This window comes from Hyposmocoma kahamanoa, unplaced genomic scaffold, assembly GCF_003589595.1.
Source record: "Hyposmocoma kahamanoa isolate Upper Pololo Valley unplaced genomic scaffold, ASM358959v1 63, whole genome shotgun sequence".
NCBI classification, from domain to species: domain Eukaryota; kingdom Metazoa; phylum Arthropoda; class Insecta; order Lepidoptera; family Cosmopterigidae; genus Hyposmocoma; species Hyposmocoma kahamanoa.
The window spans coordinates 22,857,498-22,876,904 of NW_020653851.1; the positions used below are offsets into that span (position 1 = coordinate 22,857,498).

Here is a 19,407-nt window from a genome sequence, read left to right on the forward strand (position 1 = left end):
ACATCGTCGACCTTATCATCACTTTCCATCAGGTGAGTTGGAGGTAAAACGCGCACTTATTTTTTATAAAAAAAGTACACCTGAAAATATGAAATCGTCTATTCTACTTCAGTACAAAGTTCGCGCAGTGAACGTTTGCGGCGAAGCAGTATGCGAAGCTCCCATCACCCTCGCCCAAACCTCGCCCGGTTTCACGCACAAACTGGACCGCCAGCGCGACGTCGATGAGGGCGAGCCTTTGGAGCTCAAATGCAAGGTCGACGGCAGTCCCATTCCTACCGCCAAGTGGTGAGATTTACCGTACAATTACTTGCAAGCTTGTTAACCCCAGGTTTAGAATAGTATACGATACAATCTCTTGACCCAGTCGTTGCAATCAGAAGTCATTCATATTATCTATCTTTGTTATTCACGTATTTACCTTACGTCTTAAAATTTTGATATTTCCATTTGGTCGGGTTACTTTTAGACAGGGTTCAAAATTATATTTAGCCTTGATATTTTAGTATGTTAATATTTACATAATTAATTGGAACAATAAAATGCTACATGTCAAATGTCAATTGGACATGTTAAACAAAAAGGATCCAATGCATATACAGTCACTTCCGAAATATGGCAGTTTGAAGTTTAAAAGTGTTTCTTATAATGTTATGTAACTCCAGAGATATTTATTTATGTTTATGTGTTTATATGTTGGATTTTTTGCTGATCTAAGAGATTAGACTTTAAAAACCGTTATATTATTATCATTATTTTGAAAATTTTGTGTAACTACGTCCAAATACAAAAATAATTAAGTCTCAAACCAAATCATTTTCCCAAAGATATTTCTTCGTCTTTATTTAGTTTTCGGTTTGTCATTTTTAGTCAAAAATTAAAAGAGACAAACCTCTGAACGGGAATGAATAGTTATCGGGTAATTTATCAAATTACCCTGATTTTAGCTTTTGCTTAATGCACTTAATAATACATGTAAAATTTTAAGTCTCAACAAAGGACCAACTACAATATAGAAGAATTTAACGAGGTAATCACGGATACGAAGTATGCAATTCAATGTTCCCCTTCTCCGTGAATTTATGTCAATAACTGTTGAACTGAATTTAATATACCGTGACTAATAAGAAAGTTGTTTATCCCAATTGACAGCCCATGTACTACTACAACCGTAGTAATAGTATTCTATTGTGTACCACATACAGTAGTGTCCTGTTTACGGGCGCGAATACCAGCGCCCGTATTTCCGTATCAATGTTCGTGGTAGGTTTATATATTACCCTTGCAGGTTCAAAGACGGCGTCGAAATTTCCCCTGACGATCAGCATATTATCCAAACCGCATTGCCTGATGGTACCATCAAGTTGGCCATTGAGAAGGTGACCCCAGCAGATTGTGGTGCGTACAAGCTGGTGATTTCCAACCCGTATGGTGATAATTCGGCTCTTTGCGCTGTTGCTGTTAATCGTAAGTATAAATTTAATCATCACTATGGTTTTATTTTAAATGGGAGAGAATTGGGGAAATCCAAAACCATAGAGGATACAAGGAAACTGTCTTAGGAACCATTAAGTCTTTTATTGTGAAAACAAATTTGGCATAGTCAATTTTTTTGGTCTAACGCGAGTTGTCCATAAAAATAGGCTAATTTTTGAGGGCTGATCGATTCAGTTTTATGTAAGGATCATTTAATTGTATGGGACAAGCAAATCAGGACAGCAGAACCCCAAATTACGTTTTTATACGAAGACTGACATATCGGCAAAGTAATAGAATCAATAAAAAAAAATACTCAAACAATAAGATTCCTTACTAATGTCCCTACAATTTAGAAAAGTTACGTATGTATCGGCCCATAATAAACAAAGACAGACCAAAAAATTTAAACAAGAAAGAATTTGATAGACTCAGCTTCTTATAAGAATCATTTCATTGTATGGGACAAAAAAATCGGGACAGCAGAAGTTGATAAAATTTCAAAAAACTGAGTCAATCAGCACTATAACTATCCCGAAATTGTTTTTACAATAAAAGGCTTAATGGTTCCTAGGACAGTTTTCACGTATCCTCCATGGTTTCGGATTTACCCTTACTGTCCCATTAAAAAAAAGTACTCTGTACATATTACATATAAACATAGCTGAACTTGAGATGTGCAAATGATACATAATCATAACTTTTTTATTTTAAAAAACTGACTTCCAAAGTTATCTACACTTTCGCCGTGTTCGTCACCGTGGTCTCCTCGAAGATAACTGAAACGCATAATATGAAAGTCCGAGTCAAAACGAATAATATAAGCCCAAACACGAGATTTACCACTCCAATGAATTGTATATTAAACGTAGAGACATGAGTAAATGCAATAAAACAATTACCTATTTATAACTATTGATCTGAACGCTACTATTACCAAAATCTACTAAAAAGAATGATTCTTCGCTTCGAATTAATTTAATACTAGTTCACCAATTTTCTATTCAATAGCAACACCGCGCAAACCATCATTTACCCAGGAACTGGAAGACGTGGTGGCTGCAGTCGGCCAACCGTTGAAGCTCGAAGCTAAGGTCATGGCTTTCCCCGCACCGGAAATCAAGTGGTTCAAGGACGGTAAGTTTATACGAGTATCTACTGTCTTCTTCACTCCTGGCAGTTCTTCAACTGTTAAACGAGATTACATAGATTCAAAAAAACTTCGAAGATATTCAAAATTTCCCGCATTTCATTCAATTGGCTAAGAATTTCCATCTAGCCGTGAGAAGATACCTTCTGAGTATACACTCAGCACCAGTAAAATCAGACCTTTATCATTTTATAACACCAGTTAACAGAGTATCTTATCGTCCAAGGTCTCCCCATCCGGCCATCGCAAGCGATCAACTTCATCAACCAGCCAGGCGGCATAATTGGTCTGAGCATCGACAGCGTCAAGCCGGAAGACGCCGGAGTCTATTCCCTGACCGTCACCAACAAGCTCGGCGATGTCGCCTCCAAGGCCAAAGTGGAAGTGACGCAAAAGGAAAGGAAACCAGCCTTTATCGCTGAACTGATGCCTACTAAGGTTATTGAAGGTTTCCCGGTGAGACTTGAAGTGAAGGTTTTGGGGCATCCGCCACCAACTATTAAATGGTAAGATATATTTTTTTAAACAGATAATCTTCTTCTTGCTTTAGGGTAAGATGCCTTCGGCATCCCTACTTGCAAGCGTACACTAACGGTAGTTATGCCGCGGTATCCATAGAGAGTCTCATCTGTGGGCGCCGGGCCATAGTTGGCAATTTACTGTTTTTTGTATGACGTCTTCTAAATCAAATATTTAAGCGTTACTATGAACATTATTATTAGGACCCACAACGGCAAAGAGATCGTCCCCGACGGTGATCGCATCAAAGTAGTATCCCTGCCCGATGGTACCCATGCTCTGCTCATCGATAAGGCGACGCCCGCCGACGCCGGAAAGTACGGTGTTGTCGCTATCAACGACAAGGGAGAATCAGCTTCCACTGCCGATCTTACTGTTGCCAGTGAGTACTTCTCTAATAAGCTTTACAATTATCATTTCATTTTGACTGGTTCATTACAAAACGCCATTAGTTTATAACATCATCCTAATAAATCATCGAGTAATTTCGCCTTTGGTACTTTTTCTAAAACTCAAAGAGTACTTACTATTTAACTAGAAATTATAATATTATTAATAACTGGTTGATGACTTCTCCGTCAGCCGTGACTATAGCACCTGTAAAAGACCTAAAACGTTGGTTTGTTTGAAAAAACAAATATAACTCGATTTAGGTCCGAGAAAAAATAGTTTCCTAACCTTCAGCAACCTAGAGCTCACTGGTAATCTCCTCCAGCTGTTCTTTCAAGCGAGAGCCTTGATATACACAAGCAAAAATACCGTATCACCACCAAATTTCACAAGTATAAATTTCCAGGCCGTGCGGACGACTCGTCTCCGCAAGAACGTCCCCAACTGATCCACGGCCTCCGCGACATCAGCGCCGAGGAGGGCCAACCCCTTTCCGTGTCGGCCCCGTTCGTCGGCAACCCCGTGCCCGACGTCGAGTGGTTCAAGGACGGAGTGCCGCTCAAGCCCAGCCAGAAGGTGCTGCTCACCTGCGATGGCAAGAGGGTGAGTGACCTCACTTCGGACCACAAATCGGAAAATAATTGAAGACGAAAAAATACGTATTAATATAAGTACGTAGACTTCGTAGTAGCAATAGCGCTCCTTGTCAAAGAGTTCGATCAGGGTAGTACAGCCAACTTACCTATTTCTGCCGCCAAACAGTAATGTCAGCATTACTGTGTTCCGGTTTTTAAGTGATGAAACAATTTTCCAATCGATTTAAGAAACTGGCCGATTGTTGCCCAGTGTACACCAGACGTATCTACTAGGAATACGATTCGTACGTAGGTACATTATTACGGGCAGACTCCTTTCGTGCGCCCCACAGATTTTCTAATTGGTATTCCTACGTTGGAAGTAGGCGAAATAAATATTTAATCTTTAAAGTGTTTTGTATAATGGGAAACTTTTGCGAATTGAAAACTAAAGCAACTTTTATTATTTATACTTACTTACTTACTCCACTGGTTCAGCGACCCAAACTGTGTCCCGGCCTCCGAAACGAGATGATGCCCTTTTCTGCGGTCGTGTGCAATCTCTCGCACATTGATGGCTTGTAATTCCCGCAAATCCGTATCCACGGCGTTGCTCCAGCGATAGGTACCTGAGACGTCCAACCGGTTTTCGTCCATCAGGTTGACCCAGATAGGCTCTCTTCACGTTCCGATCCTCTCCCATCGTTTCTAAATGGCCGAGTCAGCGAAGTCTGTGCGCTTTGGTTTCGCCGATGGTGTTTGGCTGCGCGACGAGCTCTTCTATTTCAGTGTTAGTGCGGACTCTCCAGCTACCGTTCTCCCGTTGGATTGGCCCTAATATTTTCCTGAGAACCTTAGTTCTCTTAGCCACCAGTCTTTTGTTTAATATATATATATAATATCTAGTGACGGGACAAACAAGTCGTGCGACTCATGGTAAACTATTATAGTACGCCAGTCCATAACAGTTGCAGTGCCACTCAGAGCTTTAAATCGCAAAGATCTGAGGGGCACTGCCACTGCGCCCGTCACCCTGAGACGTCAGTTGACAAGTCCCATGTGCTTATAATTTCACCAGGTCTGTTCTCTTCTTTAAGTGTGCGTGTCCAAGCGTCACAACTGTACGTAAGAATGGGCCTTATGACGGTCTTGTAGATCCGAATTTTGACTTGACGGCTCAGAAGTTTGGACACCAACACTGTGTAGAGCTGCACTACATCGTGGGTTGTTCTGGATGCGGATGTCTATATCCTCTTCCCTAGAGTTGGTATCTGTTATAGTGCAACCTAGGTACTTGAACTTGGCCACACCTTTGTAGACGGCATCTCCAACATAAAGGTCTCTTTACTCGTTTCCAGGGTTTCCACAGACTGAATCACATCACTCTCTGCTTCTCTTTATTCTCTTCTTCTTTATTATTCATACCTACTTTATTATCAGGTGGGCTTAGAAATCAACCCTGTGGAACTCCCCGACGCGGGCGTGTACTCGGTCAAGTTAACCAACCCTCTGGGCGAGGACAGCTCCGAGGGCAAGATCAGCGTGCGCAAGGTCTACCAGCCGCCCACCTTCAGCCAGAAGTTCTCTGACCTTCAACAGGTATGAAACTTGACTCTTTGAGAGCATTGAAGACTGCAAACAAAAGATCGGTCGGTCTCGATTTCTTTTTCTTTCGTATAATTAACAAAACAGAGATCCGAAAGTCTGCCTTTTTGTTTGCAGTCTTCAGGACCCTCGCTGTCAGAATTTATGATACTTAGTCATATTCTAAGTTGCGAGAGATGGCTGAAAAGTTTTCTAACTTACTATGAACTAATGGGCGACCATTTTTAAATACCTATGAAATGTACATTGGAAATGCACTTTTTATATTTGTGACAGAGACACTAAACGTTAGAAGAAATCTGTTAAGAAAAAAGTTGTTCATCTTTTAAAAACTTTTTCTTTCGCCATTTTGTCCATGCAAAGCGAAACGTAAAATACAAAAGAGCGTCACTAATTTTGAAAAAGAGTAAACAACGAATGCATCACGAAAGTGGCCAGTATTATTTTTTCATTTTTTCATAGATAGTCAAAAGAGATTACTTTTCAGCCACCCGTCGAATGTACCAATAAAATATTCAAGGATAAACCAAAAATATTTCTTAATAAGTTATAGCGTTGTGTCATGTAATTTAGTTGTCTAGTAGCAAACTTTCAGATAACTATAATGTGTTTTCTTCATGGAGGAGTATGAACGTTCCTCCGCATGCTCAGTGTCGTCGTAGAAATCACGCACGAAAGCGGTGATGTATTCACTTGATCTATCTCTTTTCTTATCTTAACAAACCGTTTGTAGTCTTTCTGTGTATACTGAACTTTGCCATGTGAAAGCTGTTCAACAGTCTAGTTCTGTCAATACTAATATATCGTGCCCTTGGTATGATGAAAGGAGTCTATAGACCGAACCCGCCGATCCAGGCAGGATGGTGTCGGCGGCCTTGTTTCTAGAATCATGTCTTAAGATTAGATTAGAAATAAGGCCACGGACACCAAGCTATGTTACTGATATCATAAACAACAACTTGTACCATGACTGAACTTCATCAGATTTTACTTTAGTACAAAAATAAAATTATTTTCATAAGTACCGATCTAAACGGTGATAAACCTGTGAGTAACAAAAGAAAGCTTAAATACCAGTCCGATGCAAAACGCAGGAGCAGGGGTGGAGGTCGTCGGTACTACCAAATACAGATCTAAAAAAAGATATATTTTTGACGAATTTATTGAATGTCACAATGTTTGACCACCATTATATCCAAATATTTTTATGAAATTGGAGTAATTTCATAAAAATATTCTAGTTTGTTATAATTAGTAATACAAAGATTAGATTCAAACCAACGTCTTCCAGCAAACCGTACCAGACGAAGCCACGAAACGAACTAGCGGACCTTACGAATTTTTCTATGTGCTTGTTGTAGGTCCTTGTTTTGATATTTAACGACTTTTTTCCGTAGCGCCATCTGTGAGCAATCTAATTTATTTAATTTACATATTTATTGTCTTGTAAAAAGTCTTGGAACGACAGTTGTTGTTACAATGTTAGTAGGTAACATAGTTCTGCGAGGTCGTTAGTACTAAGTATTTTACAAATAAAAATAATAATTCTTCTCGACATTTCACCGATTAACGTCCTAATGACCTTTAGTCGATTAATGGTCAGTTACCAATATTATTGACCCAAAATCGTTAAATTGCGCAGAAAGACTACTATTAACTTTCTAAATATATGTTTAGTTGTGAATGTGCAGCAAAACCAAAAATAGATCAAGTGTAACATCTCTAAAGTAAACCCTACCGTCACTGAACACCTGGACAGTTCGTGACAGTAGACCCGTTCTTCCAGCTTCCAACTTTCGACGCCAAATTCCCCGCAAGAGTCATCGGCGTGCCAGCACCAGATATCACGTGGTATAAAGATAGCCGCCCTCTGACCAACAGTGACAAGTATAACATAAAAAGGGATGGAGATGCGTGCTGTTTGTATGTAAGGGATCTAAAGCCTGAAGATGCTGGGTTATATAAATGCGTCGCGAAGAATAGAGAGGGGGAGGCATCTTGTGAGGCTCACCTGGAAGTTGTTGATAAGATGTAAGTATTTTTAGTTGTATCTGGACATGTTCACTCGCTACGCCCTTGGCAATCCTCTTTCGCCACTTCTTCAGTCCCTTCATACATCAGTGCTGGGAAAGCAATGCGTTTTCCAGCAAATACCGAGTTAGTGACATTTTTGTTATCGAGGCTTGCACCACACAAAGTACCTATCTTTTTAATTAGTATCTATTTTGTTCGTGCAAATAATCAGTTTTTATTTAATTTAAAGTTTGTTTGGTCAGGCCAACATAAATGCCTATTTTAAGGACATAGACAATTTTATCGAGATATGTACGTCAAGATCTACTTCTCTGGCCTCTCTCCAAGTTTCCATACACATTTGCTATGTCAATCTGCTAATATTTATACATGACCAAACCCTCGAAGCATTCTCTTGTCTATTCTGATCACTATGTCATCTATCACACCACAACGCTCTTTTACTAAGATTAACACTGAACAGACTGCTCAAAGTTCTCATTTTCGTGACATTTAACCTACTGTCACGTTTTTTCTCCCATACACGTAACATCGTAACAATGCGGTTGGTGTCAGTGAAATAATTTTACGTTATGAAAAATATTCTATCAACAGTGGCAAAAAACAGAAAATGGAGCCACCATCGTTCCTCAAGAAGATCGGCGACATCGAAGTCCTACGTGGCATGAGTGCAAAATTCACAGCGTGTGCCACTGGCACTCCTGAGCCAGACGTAGAATGGTACCGCAACGATGACAGGCTATTCCCTTGCGAACGCATCCGCATGGACAAAGAAACCACTGGACTGCTTCGTCTGACCATCAGCCAGATTGACCCTACAGATGTCGGCACCTATCGCTGCAGGATCTACAACCCGCATGGCGAAGATTCTTGCACTGCTCAGCTTACTTACGATAGTAAGTACAATCAAAAATCTTAAAATTTTGTCTTAAAACAACCAGATGCCATATTGTTATTATAACACATTGCATTGTTTAACGTACAAGAACGTAAACTCAAACCAAAAGGAAAACTGTGAAGTCTCCGATTTAGGAAACAATTTAAAAATGCTCAAGGTCATTTCATGCACCAAACATAAATCCGGATTTAATTATGCAGCATGCACTTAATCCACCTACTACTGGGCTCCTTTTTTACATTCCTTTGGACTTGCTTATTGCACGTATATTTGCTTTTTCAGCCCTGGAACCTCAAACTCAAAAACGGCCAATCGGCGACCAGTACTCTGACTTCGATAAGATGAAGAAAACCGGCGTGCCAATGCCGCTGGCTGATAAGCCCATCATCTCTCGTATGGCCGACCGACACCTCACGCTCTCTTGGAAGCCTTCCATCCCACACGGACCTCGATTCCCTGTCACTTACCAGGTGAGAAAAAACGTCTACAACTGAAATGATTCTTCGATGTCTGTTCTTGTGATTTCGTGCTAATACTTCTATCGCAAATACTGATTTTGGACGTAGTAACAGGAGCAAATAATCTGCTCCATTGTATCACGTTATTTACGGTGTCATTTAAATCATGCAGGTGGAAATGTGCGAAGTGCCCGATGGCGATTGGTTCACAGCCCGCACAGGGCTTAGATCCTGCGTCTGCGACATCCGAAACCTAGAGCCCTTTCGCGACTACAAGTTCCGCATCCGCGTTGAGAACAAATACGGCGTGAGCGACCCCTCACCGTACGCCATCACACACCGCGCTAAGCTCGAACCTGACCCACCGAAATTCATCCCGTATCTCGAACCCGGCATTGACTTCCGTCCAGAAACATCCCCATACTTCCCGAAGGACTTCGACATTGAACGCCCACCTCACGACGGTTACGCGCAAGCGCCAAAGTTCCTTCGTCAAGAGCACGATTCCCAATACGGCGTGAAAGGGCATAACGTTAATCTCTTCTGGTTCGTGTACGGCTATCCTAAGCCGAAGATGACTTACTTCTTCAACGATGAGCCTATTGAGATCGGAGGTAGATACGACTGGAGCTACACCAGAAACGGTCAGGCTACGCTGTTCATTAACAAGTGAGTGTTTCTTCAGAAATTGTCCGTGTAGTTTTGTGAAGCTCCTTCCAAGGTTTAATCAGCTTGATTCAAAAAGTAACGTAAAATCTCGAAAGAACAGACAAGACCAAACCATTACAACTCTTAAGTCGGGTTTTCACTATTTGAGTACGTTTGGACCGAGTCTACTTGGATGGTTACTCGGACGTTACGTGTAAACACGTATTCCGAGCGCACTCGGACACCGGTATCCGATCAGAGTGGACTCGGACGCGGTTCTATTCTTACGAGTATACTCGGATCATATAATTGACAGTAAAGGGTTTTAAACATTTTTTTATCTTTCTTCCCACTTCGCCGATAAAATTATTTTGAAGGACTCTTAGTCATATCTTAAAATCCATTTTCTGGTCCAAATTTTTCTCTTGCTTTGTTTTTTCCCTTTCACGAGTTTGTACTTCAGCCATTAATATATCTGCTGCAAGTCCTCCACCTCGCAGTACCAGATCAGTCTTCTTCACCCTGATTCTTCAAGGAAATGTACCTATGGTGTAAACCGAAATCCGAGTGGACTCCTATACGATCTAACTCGTACGAGCGCACTCGGTCCGAGCGTACTCGTATAGTGAAACCCCGGCTTTACGCTAGACCAATAAAACCACTCTTAATCCAGGATGCTGGATCGCGACGCGGGCTGGTACGAAGCCGTAGCCACCAACGAGCACGGACAAGCTCGACAACGCGTGCGCCTTGAACTCGCAGAGTACCCCACCTTCATAAAGCGCCCTGAAGAGACCATCGCATTGCAAAGGAGATCTGTCAGAATGGAGGCTAGAGTCACTGGTATACCCTTCCCCGAGATCAAGTGGTACAAGGACTGGCAACCACTTACATCCAGCTCCAGGATCAAGGTACCTATATAGTTCTTTTCAGATGTACGTAAATGACGTAATGTACATTTTTGAGCAATCGTTTTTGACAATTAACTGTAGTTAGAGTGTAGCTGTGGCCCATAAGTTATTTATTAGCCTTTAGTGTTTGCGTGGATGTACGTTCCCGTAGTTTACGAGTGAAAACAGAGCGGCGTAATGGCATGAAAGCATATCATATCTATCAAGACTTTTGTGTTTGTTATTGTATATATTGGACAGTGAAGCAAAGTAAAATTACATATTGGTACAGATCCAGTTCATCGAGCCTGACACGACAGTGCTGGTGATCAATGACGTGATCCTCAAAGACGAAGGCCTGTACTCAGTCTCAGCACGCAACGTTGCCGGCGCCGTCAGCTCCTCCGCTATGCTGCACGTCGAGGAGACGGAGCACGACTATTCCATCAGGTGGATACACTTATACCTACAGGCGATGCTATTAATTCTGAACAGAGACTTTTTTACTTGCAACGTAGCTTGCAACAATTTAATACTGTCAGTCAAACGACCTGCACTTTCATGAAAATGTAGACTCTATAAAATACTGAAAACAAAAACAAAATGGTCGCTCACAATGACATCGTCTTCACAAATTCACGGAGGCGGATTTTACCTGCCTCCCCACGGAGGCCACCCGAACGGTTACCATGCTGGACTGCCACGCAGAGGTCCCAGGTTGGATTCCCGGGCCGGGAGAAATATTTGTATGGCCTACATTTATTTCTCTCGTGAGTTTGGGTGTAATTTGTGGTTGTCTATGTGTGTGTTCATGGCACCCGCGACACAGGGTTTCCCTAGTGTGGGGCTATGTTGAGTGTGTGCCTTATTATTATATTACTACCGTGAAACAACTTTACATAAAAGGTTATACAGTTTCTGCAAATGCGAAAAGACGGATGTCAACATCTTAGCACTCAGGATATTGTGTCGATATAGTGATAACCCTAGTGCAAAAATAAATAATGAAGATCACGTGCTAGACCACTACCCAGTTTGAAAAAATCGCACGGCTAGAAGATGTCGACACCCGCCTCTTCAGTCCCTTCGAGACCGTGGACGTTGCAACACGTCCGAAATGTCGAGGTAAACAAAATATATTCCGTACCTGAGAAGTATTACCTACACTGTAAGCGTCATTTTTGTAATCTTACGGGGGAAGCGTTTTGTGTCGAAAAGCAGTTTGTTCAATTAGGGTAGCTCGAAATGTTATTAAAACTCTAGTTTTATTTCGAGCCATTCTAATTGTTCTACTACATGCAGCATTTCGACACAAAATCGCGTCCCCTGTAAAATTACAAAAAAGCACTTACAGTGTAATTCTTCTCAGGTATTATACGTATTTACACGCGATTAAAAACGATTATTTTAAATTAAATAATGCGTGAAAATCGTGAAAAGTTTAAATCAATGTACTTTTGTTGTCAATATACAAGAGTTTCCTAATTTTCGGTCGCCGTAGGATCCGTGAGCACCCGCCGCGCGTGAAGCCGAGCACGAAGCCCTTCGGGGACTTCTACGACCTCGGCGACGAGCTGGGCCGAGGGGTGCAGGGCGTCGTCTACCACGCCGCTGAAAGACTTTCAGGTAACCGAAATTGCCTTCGAGACATAATTACCTCCCGATGTTCAATATACTACACATATACTACAGTATCTTGTACCAACAAATATTAAAGAGGCAGTTTTTCAATGTATAAATTACTATAGAAATTATTTTCTGCGGTAGGTAACTTAGCGGGAGAACGGTTGCTTCTGAATTGAGAGGTTTATTACTTTAATTTCTAAATAACGTAACGTTAGCGAGTGTTTAGTAACAATACCTCTCCTTAACAGTGAAAACATCGAGACAAATTTACATATAAAAAGAAGGTACATAACCCTTGGAAACCGTGTTAGTTTGACTTCGAACCCGCATTGGGCCAGTGTGGCGAAGCTTGCGTTAGACATAAGGACGATGATGACGAATGACGTTCACATCCTGTTACTAGAATTTGTTAAAATTTGACATCCAGGTCGCAACTACGCCGCAAAGATCATGCACGGCCACTCCGAACTGAAGCCGTTCATGAAGAACGAGATGGAAATGATGAACATGCTCAACGACCGCCACCTCATCCGCCTGCACGACGCGTACGAGCACGAGCACACGCTCGCCCTGGTCACGGAGCTGGCGGCGGGCGGGGAGCTGGTGCGCGACCGGCTGCTGCGGAGCCAGGGCTACTCGGAGAGGGAGATCGCCGGCTACGTCAGGCAGCTGCTCAGAGGCCTCAAGCACATGCACGACAACAGCGTCGCCCATCTTGGCCTCACGGTGAGTGCTATGTGACAATTTAATGAATAGTCGTCGAGTGGTGGAGTCCACTTTGCCGGCGTGGTGGGTGCAGCGATGACGAAATTACAAAAACAAACGCTTCTTCTAATTACAAAAACGAACAGGTACTTCTGTCAAATATTCACAATTGAAGCATTGGGAACAAGAAGGGCGTTTGGCACCAAAAGCCCGTTTTGATGTTTCTGCATCAAAACACTATCTTGTGACAAAAACTCATTTCGATCTCCCTTCTAGATGGCGTAATTTTCATTCATTTAGAAGGTGACGCTCTCCCCTTGTAGCATAGATTATAAATGTATGTTTGAATTTTGGAAACGAGCGACCTCATCCTCAACATGGAGCATCTAGGAGGCCAGTGAGACCTGCTGAAAATGATACTGTCGATTAATTTAATTCCAGCTAATTTAATGAATGCTTAAAACAATTTTTTTTTTCAATGTAACTTTTAAATAAGACTGATTCATAATTTATTTTCTTAAAAACCAATAATAAAACGAACGAACCCATTAAGAGTCATATTATAAATATTAAAAAGATATAAGACATTAAACCTGTATTTTCAATTTTCTCGAATCTCATTTTTACTTGATACGCCCTTTTATCACCCAATGCTTCAATTAACATTATCGATTTTTTGGCTTGTCATTTCACAGGAAACATGTCGGCATCACAAATTCTCTTGTCAGGTCTTCGTATATTGAAATGTTTCTACCAGTAGGTCAATGCCGTACCTAATCGTTGGTTGGTAGATGGCTGACTGAGTTTTTTGTTCGGAACCAAATTTATACTAAAACATTTCCAGTCAGCTCTAACCAAAAATTGTCGAGAATCGACCGATAGATACCAGTACATGAACCTAGACGGGTATAGCAAAATTTTAAAAAGCAGAAATATGACAAAGTTAAATCATTACATAATAAAGTATATACAAATTTTACTTTAAACATTTACTAATTTACTCCCTGTTAGATCGGCGAACTGCTTCTGTCGCACGCCGGCAGCGATGAACTTAAGATCTGCGACTTCGGTTTGTCGCGTCGCATCCACTTCAACAAGCATGCCGCACTCGACTACGGCATGCCCGAGTTTGTCGCGCCCGAAGTGGCCAACGGCGAAGGCGTCACCTTCGGCGCTGACATGTGGAGCGTCGGCATTATCACGTACATCTTGCTAAGTGGACACTCTCCCTTCCGCGGGGCCAATGACCGCGAAACTCTAACCAAGATCCGTGAAGGCAAATGGGAATGGCACGACGAAGAATGGTGGTCCCGCCTCAGTACCGAATCGAGGGACTTCATCTCGAAGCTTTTGAAGCTCAGCTGGATGGATCGCATGGACGTTAATGCGGCGTTGTCGCATCCCTGGCTCAATTTGGCGGACAAGATTTACCACGACGAATACTTGATCACCACCGATAGGTTGAGGAACTATTACAATCTGTACAGGTCAGTAGTTTTGATCCTTGCAAGAGGTTGCAGCTAATAATTACTTATTACGACGATATTCATTGGCAAAAATCAAATGAATAAATGTGCGAATAAACAAAATTTCAATGGATATAGTCTATTTGCCAGGGATAATTTTAAAACACATATATTCTGTTCAGGGACTGGACAAGCAACGCCCAATGCCGCAACTGGTTCCGTCGCCGTCCTCTTAGCGGTGCCTTTGAGCATCCCTCCAAGATGGTGTACCCGCCCGGCGAAATTTATACCCCGGAGGGTACTCCTCACCGAGACTCCCGCGAACGCCACGCCAGCCCATGGGACCTTAAGTTCAAGCAGTGGGAGCACCCTGACTGGGAGGTCTCTGCCAAGTCCGAGAGCCAGTACGTACACGATGGCATTTATTATATTTACAGTGACCTCTTCTACAATATTACTCCATTTTTTAATCATAAGATATGACTTTCTGATGATGATATCATGTCCCTACTAAATGTATGGCAAAAAGTTTTTTGCGATTTCTGACATTTCGAGTACTCTTACCTCAGTTGGTCCCATAGAGACTATTGATCCTTAACAGACCGGATCGAATGGCATAAAAAAAAGTTTTGTAAAAATTGCCTCTTATCGGTACCATTTTTTCAAAATCTGTGAATGCCAATCAAAATATCTTCAAAATTCATGGATAGTCTTCTAGAACCGTTTTCCTGTAACTTCAACGACGAAGGTGGCTGGTCTTGCTGCCCTGTCTCAAATGTACACCTGTATATCGATATTCGAAATCGGATTTCGAAACTATATATTTTCTGAAACTATATATTCATGGATACATGCGGAGTAATATCGATTAATAGTTTCTAAGATATACGATATCGGATATTCGATATTGCCACAATATACCTCTCAAGGCAGTGTTATGATCATACTTTATTTAATTACAGTTACCAGAATGGACCAGACACGTACTTGCTGCAATTACGTGATACGGACTTTCCAGTGCGCCTGCGCGAGTATATGAAAGTCGCCTGCCATCGCTCTCCTGCTTACAATTTGAGCGTTAAGGATGCTTACGATCCAAGGGTAAGTTGCGATATCTTTTTCAATGTGAAGCTTTTTGAAAGTGTAATATTTTGTTTATGAAATTAAAATGTTCAAATTCGATCCACAGACGCCGATCATCCGCGAACGTCGTCGCTTCACAGACATAATGGACGAAGAGATCGATGACGAGCAACGCGATCGCATCAACAACTACGGCACCGAGAGTTACACCATCCGCCGCCTCAGGCACGAGCTTGGAACTCGTCTTGACTCCTACGCAGAAGCCCAGGCCTTCATGGAATCCAAGAAAGATGGTCAAATGCCCTTCATGCGTGAAAAGCCACAGACCCTCCCCATCAGGGAAGGAGAACCCGCTCAGCTATCCTGTTATGCCGTTGGCGACCCGAAACCTATTATCCAATGGTTCAAGAACGACATGGTTATTGCCGAAGGCCAACGCATTAAGATCATCGAGGATGAGGAAGGTCGCTCCTCGCTCAAGTTCGACCCTGCCATGCACCACGACGTCGGTTATTACAAGGTCGTGGCTCGCAATTCAGTCGGACAGACCGTCGCCCGCACCAGAGTAGTCGAAGCTACCAACCCTGATGCTCCCGACAGTCCTACAGCTTCTGAAGTATCTGACACCGAAGTACTCCTAAGATGGAAGCAGCCAAAATACGATGGAAATTCACCTGTGATCTGCTACAGCTTGCAGTATAAGGAAGGCGACAGCATCGAATGGAAGGACGTCGCCAATAACATCGATCATGAATTCTATTTAGTTGGCAACCTTCGACCTGACACCAGCTACCAGTTCCGCCTCTCCTCGCGTAATAGAATTGGCTGGAGCGACAAGGGCGTCCCAACAAATTTAATCAAGACCAAAGAATCTGGAGCACCCAAGATCCAGGTGACTAAGGCCATGAGGCATCTTCAACAAATCACAGAGTCTGGCCAGGAAGTTATCTTAGATGAAGAAAAACCAAAACTGAACTACGCGACAGAAAACAGCCCGATTGACTGGGATTCGTCGGACAACCTTCAGCAACGTTACAGCTTCATATCAGAATTATGGCGCGGCAAATTCTCCATTGTTGTTAAAGGCATTGACAAGAACACTGACAACGTCATAGTAGCCAAATTATTAGAAAACCGATCAGACACAGAAGTCCAGATTCAAAGAGAATTTGAGTGCTTAAGAAGGCTTAGACACGAGAGAATATCTAATTTACTAGCAGCCTATCATACACCAGGAAACCCAGTCGCTGGATTAATTCTAGAGAAACTGCAAGGCGCTGATATCCTCACATACTTGTCATCACGTCACGACTACACTGAACAAATGGTATCTACAATAGTTACACAGATCCTTGACGGTCTTCAATACCTACACTGGCGAGGATACTGTCACTTGGATCTCCAGCCTGATAACGTAGTGATGGCTTCAGTTCGCTCCATCCAAGTTAAGCTAATTGACTTTGGGTCAGCGCATAAAGTAACCAAGCTCGGAACTAGTGTTCCTCAAGTCGGCGACTTAGAATACAAAGGTGAGTAGGAATTACTTTTTCACTTGCTAGAAAATACGTGACAATTGAGAATGCTTCCTGTGTAGTTCGATCCACAAGTGGGTAAGTACAAGTGGGTAAACTCTCTGTGAGATTTGTTCTTGTGGATGATGTTGACGACTGTTATAGAGAAAACTCTTTGTTCTCAGCACCTGAAATAATAAACGACGAGCCAGCTTTCCCGCAGACAGATATCTGGTCTCTGGGAGTACTCACCTACATCATGCTGTCTGGTGTATCACCCTTCCGCGGCGCTGACGACATCGAGACCAAACAGAACATCTCCTTCGTGAGATACCGATTTGAGCATCTGTACAAGGAAATCACACAGGTGTGCTTTTGCATCAAATTCCAGCTCTTCCTACACGTACGACGTTATCGATAATCTTCTTTTTTAGACCCGCAATCGCAGGGCAGATCTATCTTGAATTATTTTAAATGTGATGTCTTTTTCTAATATAGATATGGCCCACTATTACATGTCGTGGACGCATTTAATTTAAACCCATCGTCTGTTGCAGGAGGCGACACGGTTCGTGATGTTCCTATTCAAGAAAGTGCCCCTTAAGCGGCCGTCGGCCGAGGAGTGCTACGAGCACCGCTGGCTGCAGCAGTCAGACTTCATGAACAGGAAGCGCGAGCGCGCTGTCTTCCTCGGCAATAGGCTCAAGGTAATAATAATAATAATAATAATAATAATAACGCACACACTCAACATAGCCCCGCACTAGGGAAACCATGTGTCGCGGGTGCCATGGACACACACATAGACAACCACAAATTACACCCAAACTCACGAGAGAAATAAATGTAGGTCATACAAATATTTCGCCCGGCCCGGGAATCGAACCTGAAAGGTATCTCATTCATATATGTATACAATTCTGGCGCACATACTTTCAGCTTGTTGAAAGATTCTTCCAATCGAACTAATTCAAGGCATCTCATTCATATATGTATATCATTTTAGCGCACATACTTTCAGCCTGTTGAAAGATTCTTCCGATCGAACTAACTCAGGTATCTCATTCATATATGTATATCATTCTAGCGCACATACTTTCAGCCTGTTGAAAGATTCTATCAATCGAACAACACAAGGTATCTCATTCATGTATGTATATCAATCTGGCGCATATAATTTCAGCCTGTTGAAAGATTCTTCCAATCGAACTAACTCAAGGTAACTCATTCATATATCTTTCTGGCGCACATACTTTCAGCCTGTTGAAAGATTCTTCCAATCGAAATAACTCCACCAAGAACCAGTCACTGTAACTATATAAATATATAAATTTCCTTTTAATTAAAATAGTTAGTTTTAGCAGGATGATATTACTCAAGTAGCTACAATAGATCCGTCCGGGTCGAAGGCTGTAATGAGAAGAAAAAAGGCACGAGGGGTTTTATTTGGAGTATTATAGTCAAGTTAACCTGCACGCAATCATACTATTTACATGCAAGTGTGATGAAAAACATTATATGTTTCACGGGCGGTGTGGGAATTACGCGCCTCGACTCCGAAAGCCCTCAGTCTTCGACTTCGGGCTTCTAAGTCGCGTTCGTAATTTCTTATTAACACACAATGTACTATAATAATAATTATAATAATAACGTTATCCCTGTCTGGGAAGTTTACAGAGATTGTCTGACACATTCAGCAGCTAACGGTATCCCGTCTGTGTGCAGGAATTCTCCGACTCGTACCACGAGCGCAAGGCGGCCGAAGCGTCTTCGGCGGACACGGCCGGCGCGGCCTTCGGGCAGGCGCGCCGCCTCGCGCGGTCCAACTCCGTGCAGGACGAACTGCTCACCACTTTTGCCACGCACTAACACACGCCCTGCAGCTTCACCGCGGTTTTCTAACTCCGATAGGGGCGGGGCGTTCGGATCCCGAAATTTGTTTATTTGTGACACTCGAGTGGATTGACAAATTAGCGGAGATTTCCGAAGCCTTGTTTACTTTTGGAGTTGCAAAGCCACATCTGGACACTTGGTGTAGCTAGAGACGCTCGGATCGTAGTGACGTTCCACATGTAAATAAGCGTACGATTAAGGTGCAGAGAACAAGTAATTGGAATACCGGAGCGAGTAGCGATAATAAGACTGAGAAAGATGAAAAAATTAAAGTGAAATATTCATAGAAAGTTGAAATTGGATCGAACCAAGTGTCCCGTTCACAACAAACACAATTTTTATAAAATAACGTGTACAGTTTCTCTGACCGCGCGAAATCTAGTCATAAAACAAATTTTGTTACGAAACTTTGTTATATTGTTAAGTATCTATTTATTTATTTATTCTATACAATTTTTACTATTTATTACAATTTATACT

At 42.2% G+C, this 19,407-nt stretch overlaps 1 protein-coding gene across 4 annotated transcripts in view; it reads left to right on the plus strand.

Moving 5' to 3' along the window:
* Positions 1-19,372, plus strand: part of LOC113229881 (obscurin) — an 80,209-nt gene extending 60,837 nt beyond the window's left edge. For 3 of the 4 annotated variants that reach the window (XM_026463564.1, XM_026463566.1, XM_026463565.1), the window contains 22 exons: positions 113-288; positions 1,289-1,467; positions 2,488-2,613; positions 2,853-3,132; positions 3,349-3,527; positions 3,942-4,138; positions 5,551-5,709; positions 7,475-7,746; positions 8,344-8,645; positions 8,930-9,117; positions 9,278-9,774; positions 10,427-10,664; positions 10,936-11,093; positions 12,145-12,269; positions 12,697-12,995; positions 13,986-14,461; positions 14,623-14,844; positions 15,403-15,541; positions 15,630-17,052; positions 17,220-17,401; positions 17,592-17,741; positions 18,760-19,372. In XM_026463564.1, coding sequence (XP_026319349.1) covers positions 113-288; positions 1,289-1,467; positions 2,488-2,613; positions 2,853-3,132; positions 3,349-3,527; positions 3,942-4,138; positions 5,551-5,709; positions 7,475-7,746; positions 8,344-8,645; positions 8,930-9,117; positions 9,278-9,774; positions 10,427-10,664; positions 10,936-11,093; positions 12,145-12,269; positions 12,697-12,995; positions 13,986-14,461; positions 14,623-14,844; positions 15,403-15,541; positions 15,630-17,052; positions 17,220-17,401; positions 17,592-17,741; positions 18,760-18,903 — 6,111 coding nt within the window. In that variant the 3' untranslated portion in view covers positions 18,904-19,372. The remainder of the gene's footprint in view (positions 1-112; positions 289-1,288; positions 1,468-2,487; positions 2,614-2,852; positions 3,133-3,348; positions 3,528-3,941; positions 4,139-5,550; positions 5,710-7,474; positions 7,747-8,343; positions 8,646-8,929; positions 9,118-9,277; positions 9,775-10,426; positions 10,665-10,935; positions 11,094-12,144; positions 12,270-12,696; positions 12,996-13,985; positions 14,462-14,622; positions 14,845-15,402; positions 15,542-15,629; positions 17,053-17,219; positions 17,402-17,591; positions 17,742-18,759) is intronic. The other variant, XM_026463563.1, reaches the window with a different exon arrangement.
* The last annotated feature ends 35 nt before the right edge of the window (positions 19,373-19,407 follow it).